Below are 6,206 nucleotides of genomic sequence, written 5' to 3' on the forward strand. Positions count from 1 at the left end.
CAAGGGCCGTTGAAGCTTGATCTTGAACTGAGCTGGTAATTTCTTCAAAGGCCGTCCGGGCTTGATCTTGAATTTGGCTGGAAGATTTTCTGGTTTCTCCAATTATTGATTTTCCACAGGCTTAACCTTGAACTGGACAGGAGAGTTTTCTGGTTTCCTCCAAAGGTCTGAACTTAATCATTTTATCTGGAGATGAATTTGATTCAAGGGTGGAGGAGACTTGATTTTGAATAAGACTTGTGATTTCTTCAAGGGCCGTTGGGGTTTGATCTTGAACTTAAATATGACCATGAGTAGTTTCAGGATTTAGACACATGGCAGGTAGGCACGAGATGGAGGTGATGGTCTATTTCTTTGTTCATTCTTTCCAATGCATATTGAACAAGGCCAGGGGATAAGGTTAGATGCTGCAACAAATTTCCTTTGAAAGATCAAGGAAGTTCACGGCATTTTCATATGAACCCTGAGTAGTTTGGTTAACGGTATGATCTTCAAGGGTTGTCGAGACTTTGCCCTTCTGTGACAGTGCCAGCGAAAGGCTGTTGAAGATTCTCGAGCTCTTTGATTATAGCGATGATGGCGGGCTTGGATTGACTTAGACTTCTTCGTTTAGATTATGCAGTTCTACCGAGAAGGGTGTCCTGCTATAATGATTTGTTCCAACTCATCGTGCTGCATTCTTCTTTGCTTGTTTCTTTTACATAGCAGAAGTGGTGCGCAACCTTTTGCCTTTAAATGGTCCTTCAGAGCATCACTTCTCAGCGACTCATCCATGCTTGGCAGCTTCAGTGTAAAGAGCCAACATCATATCAACTGTCCTGAAGTATTTGTTGAGGAAATTCGAGACCCGTTGACATTTAAAGATGAGCACTCGAGAGCAGTGCTAGGTAAGCAACTAGGCAAAGGTTCTGGGCAATCAGTTTTCGATCGGAATTTTGATTTCAGGTTCCGACTGATTGCTTTCTTTCTTCTTATTCTGCAGGCAAGAGCAAGGGCAAAGGAAATGATAGGGGGAAAGCATGATATGAGATACCTTTGCTTTCGACCCTGATGATATGAGATACTTTTGCTTTTAAAGAAGTAGTAAATGATCGGCACATGTATTTGTTGCGCTTGCCTCCACATGCTTCGATGCATCATTTTCACTTGCCTCATCTGTTCTCCAGGCATTTGGTATCTTCTTTGGTAGTGCATCAACAGTTAAAGATGAGTACTTGGGAGCAGTGCTAGGTAAGAAAAGAAAAGGACAGGGGGTTCCAGGCAGTCGGTTCCAAATCGGAAGATTGATTCCAAATGCTAGTTGATTGTTCTCCTTCTCCTTGTCTTACAGAGAAGAACAAAAGCAAAGAAAAGGACAGGGGAAAACATGCTATGAGATACTCTTGCTTTCGACCCTGATGATATGAGATACTTTTGCTCTTGAAGACTTGGTTGAAGAGGTATTTTCAAGGAGGAAGAAAACTGAATATGTTGAGAGGTTTGGTTGCAGATGTATTCTTGGCAAGGAAGAAGAGTCAGGCGTTTTGGATGTGTGCCTTGCCATAGAGGATGGAGGTCGACCTATATAGTGATTTCCCAATAGCAGGTGGTAGTGCGGATGCGGCCTTGTCACCCACGCTTGTTGGCAAAAGTATGGTGGTTGGAATAGTGACCTTAACGCGTTTTCAACTCTGTTAAAGATCTTTGACAAAGTTGCACATGATAGCCGAAAAGCTGAGATTGCGTCTGAAAAGTGTTGACGGACTTTACACAGGAAAATCTGGCTTTTGAAATTTGAAGAGTGGTGTCTCTTCGATTTTTGAACAAGTGGTTATGTTGCCTCTCCTTTTAAAGAGATGTCAATTGTATTCAACATGCACACTTTGAAGATTGACCGCCCTTGAAAATTGTCTTTGTTGTATTTCTGAGATTTTACTCCATCCCACCTTTTTCTTTTATCATTTCTGAAAACGGCTTGCCCGTCTAACATTGACTTAGATTTGAGTCTCATGAGTGATACAGGTGCGCCGCGTCAGGGTAATATATGGCACTCGTCCTTCTTATCTTTTAATTACCCTCTTACAGTTGAAGACTCTATGATGAGAGATGCAACAACGGCTAGCTAGGAACCTTCTTACTGCTGGTTGTCCAAGACTCTCTAGCTCTCAGTGTTTAGTGTGCGGGCTCCGTGTCAAATATGGGCGAACGCTTACTTGCTCGAAATCGCCAAGTTGATCATTGATGGCCGAGGTGACAACTCTTAGACAAGAGATCAGACAGCTCAAGCGCGAGAATAGAGAGTTGCATGTGCTTGTAAATAATTATTCAACGAGCATGAAGAGAAAGCTTGATCAGCTGCTGAACTCCGAAGGTCAGATTCAAAGTGACCATCAGAGGTTTGTGGCTATATTCCAGAGGCATTTTTTGCCTTCGTCATCTGGAGTTCGACCAAGTAATACTCTAAATAATCTATCTTCAGTGCCTCACTCTTTTAGGGTTCCATCAAGTATTAAGGCTTCACATAAGTGACATTTGTGAAGGCTCCTGTTTTTTTTTTTTCATTTTTTTTTTTTCATTTTTTTTGGTACATATTTGTAATTTATCGGAGATATCAATAGACATGCTTTATTTCATTCAGTGTATTGTGCTAAATACCACAGAGCATATATTTCACTAAGATATGTTACTTCCTTTTTTATTAGACAATACCTGATGCACCATCCCATCACCTTTCTCCTTTTTCCTCCTTGACTTGCTAATAGTAGCATGCAATTATGAGTGGTTTGAAGATGGCACGGCTAGGTTCCTTTGTGGGTGTTTGAATTTGTATAGGATATCATTCCTCTTTAGAAAAATGTGAGCTCCACCTTTGAATTGGCATGTGAGAACTCACGTCAAATGTGTTAATGGGTTTTGAACATGTGTCGTTGTCATGCAGCTTAATCCCACCCAGAACCCTTCACATGGTGTCGTGCATCATTCCTGAAACTTTTATATATATATCCTCCACATGGTGCAGAGGGAAATGCAGATGAGCTTGGAGCAGCAGGAGGCAAGTAGGTGTGAGTTGACAAACTTTGATTTTGTTAATCACATTCAAAGGCAGCAGCCATGGCGGAGGTGCAGAAGCAGTTGAAGCTTGAGATGGAGGAGTTGCAGCGGAGGTGCGGGAGAGCTGTGGCTGTGTGTCACAGAGACGGTGGGGTACCAGTCATGGTGAAGCAGGGGAATCGATCGACAAGCTGAAGCTCCGCTACTCGATGCTGTAAATCTCTATGCTTCCCTGAGTCGACCAAGAAAACCCAACGTACACGAAACTGCTTACGCGCTGGCCTAGATCAAGAGAGGATGATACAATCGGGTCTTTGGATTTCAGATTGGAGTACAAAACCGAGATGTTAATGACCCCACTAGACCCAACGTGCTCGATCCATGAGCTCACCAGATTGCTGCTCTTGGGATAAATGTTGACGGAGTGATCGGGATGTAGGTGCAACTGTGCTCTTTGCCTGGTGCTTGTTACAGTGCATCACTTTTTACCGTGTGGTGCTATGCAAAAAACTATAATGAGATTTCGCTATGTAGTGCCTTTTGGTCATGGTTTTCCCTCAGTGGTGACGTTGGTGTGATGCTTACCTTTGTAATACGGCTTTGTAACCAAATCATTCCTTTAAAGAAATAAAGTATTCATATTTTGAATTTGCCTTTTATTCTTCAAAGTGTTTGTGTTTTTGTTGGTGATGTGACTGTACTTGAAGTTTTGAAGTTTCAAGTTGCCTACGTACCCTCGGTTGATGAGGGATTAAGTCATGACGTAGTTCAAATGGGTGATTGGTTTTTTTCTTTCTTTTTTTTTGTTTTTTTTGTTTTTTTTTTGTTTTGTTTTGCCGTACACAGTTTATGCTCTTGCAGGCCAGGAGCATGGAGCATTTGTTTTAGGGGTAGTAGTGCTTCAAGAATCTTCCATTGATGGGGCCGATCTTCAAGCTATCTTCTGCCGTGATTAAGTATGCGTCATTGGTGTAGACTTCTTGTATTACGTCCCACTTTGATGTGAACTTGCTTTTTGCCTTGTGAGTTGTGATGATAGGCCTACGCAATGCAAGGACGAGATCTCCAATTTGGAAAGACCTTGGGCGAGCCTTCTTGTTAAATGCCTTAGATAGCCGTGCTTGGTAGCATTCCAAGTGTTGTTAAGCTTCGAGCCTTCTCTCATCCAGCACTTCCAGCTCTTGAAGGCACAACTTTGCATTCTCTTCATCAGTCAAGCCTTCTTGTATGACCATCCTTAGTGAGGGGATTTGACTTTCGAGCATTAAAACAGCTTCCACGCCATATACGAGAGAATAAGGCGTAGCTTGGGTAGGAGTCCTATGTGTCGTCCGATATGCCCAAAGTGCTTCACTTATTCTTTCGTGCTAGTCTCTCTTTGTTCGGCCGATCACCTTCTTTAGGAGATTGCACAATGTTTTGTTGAATGCTTTTGTAAGACCGTTGGCAGAAGCATGATACATGGAAGACTTTTGCTGCTTGAACTTGTATTTCTTGCTGAGCTCATCCACGAGTCGGTTGGAGAATTGTTTTCCATTGTTAGTGATGACGTAGCGAGGCACACCATATCGGTGGATGATATGCTCCTTGATGAAACGGACGACGGTTTCCTTCTTGACTTCCCTTAAAGGTATGGCTTCAGCCCACTTGGAAAAGTAATCTGTTACAGCTAGGATGTAAGCTTCTCTTGCATATGACTTTGGTGCGATTGGCCCTATGACATCTAATCCCCATGCATCGGCCATGAAGCAACTGCAAGATGTAATGGTTCAGGCGGTTGATGTATGAAGTTGGCATGGAATTGGCAGGTTTGGCACCTTTTGGCATGTTCCAAACAATCATTTACCAAGCTTGGCCAGTAGTAACCCATTCTTTTGAGCTGGAAATGTAGTTCTAGTCCAGACTGATGTGCCCCACATACACCTGAGTGTTCTTCTTCCATGGCTTGATTGGCTTCTTCCTCACCTAGGCATCTCAGAAGTACTCATTCAAAAAAGCATCGATAGAATGTTCCTTTGTAGTAGAGAAAACGAGGTGCTCATTGACGTATTTCAGAACGGTGTCTAAGATCATCTGGAAGCTTTCCATGCTCCAAGTAGTCGATCAGCGGCTGTCTCCATTCTTCAGCATCGAGCGGATCACCCAAGCACTCTTCATCTGGAAGTACTGAGATGACATTTGTATCGTCTAGTAGCATTTCAGTGACGAGCGAGATCACCCATCTTTGGCAAACTTGCACGTCTATAGCTTCATCTTCTCCCAGTGTCATACTCGAGGCTAAGTTGGCGAGAGCATCTGCCATTTGATTTTCTTTTCTTGGCATATGTTCCAATGTCACAACCTCGAACTTTTGTAGCAGTTGAGTTGCTAGCCGGAAGTATGGGACGAGATCATCTTTCCCAACTTCATATTTAGTTAAAAGTTGATTGATTATCAGCTTGGAGTCCCCATATACCTCAGGGGTTGTGATTTCCATGTTGATCGCCATTTGTAGCCCGATGATCAGTGCTTGATACTCAACAACGTTGTTGAAGTATAATTCACTCAGTTGGAAGGAATAAGGTAGTACTACTCTTGTCCCCACTCCGTCTACTCGTGCAGATCCGTCGAAGAACATCGTCCATGTCGGGAAAATGTCGATGTAGAACACCTTCTCGTCAGGCAAGTCGTCTGAGATTTTCCATTCAACCGGGATTGGGTGATCGGCAAGGAAGTCTGCTAACGTTTGTCCCTTAATGGCTTTAGCTAGAACGTAGATGATCTCATATTGATTAAGAAGCAAAGCCCATTTAGCAAGTCGCCCTATCAAGACTAGTTTGGACATGACGTATTTGACCGGGTCAGCTTTAGCAACCAGGTGGATGGTGTAAGCATGCATGTAATGCCTGAGCTTCTGGATGGCGAACACCAAGGCAAGGAATATCTTTTCTATTGGGGAGTAGTTTAACTCAGCGCCGGTGAGAGTTCAGCTGAGGTAGTAAAACGCTCATTCTTTCTAGGATTCATTCTCTTGTGATAATAGTGCTCAAACTTAACTTTCCTGAGCAGCGATGTACAATATGAGTGGTTTCCCAGGCACAGGCGCCCCCAGGACAGGTGGACTTGATAAATAGTTTTTTATGCTTTTAAAAGCATTGTGGCATGCTTCGTCTCATACGAACGGAACATCTTTCTTC

The 6,206-nt window shown here is 43.0% G+C and overlaps 1 protein-coding gene across 1 annotated transcript; it reads right to left on the reverse strand.

The window, feature by feature from the left end:
• Window positions 1-4,397: 4,397 nt before the first annotated feature.
• LOC139193153 (uncharacterized) lies at window positions 4,398-5,908 on the reverse strand. Its single transcript, XM_070816131.1, has 3 exons — window positions 5,077-5,908; window positions 4,848-4,995; window positions 4,398-4,782 (listed from the first exon to the last, which is right to left on the reverse strand). The coding sequence occupies exons 1-3, from the start codon at window positions 5,906-5,908 to the stop codon at window positions 4,398-4,400; spliced, it is 1,365 nt and encodes a 454-aa protein (XP_070672232.1).
• Window positions 5,909-6,206: the final 298 nt, after the last annotated feature.

This window comes from Malus domestica, chromosome 16, assembly GCF_042453785.1.
Source record: "Malus domestica chromosome 16, GDT2T_hap1".
Classification (NCBI taxonomy): domain Eukaryota; kingdom Viridiplantae; phylum Streptophyta; class Magnoliopsida; order Rosales; family Rosaceae; genus Malus; species Malus domestica.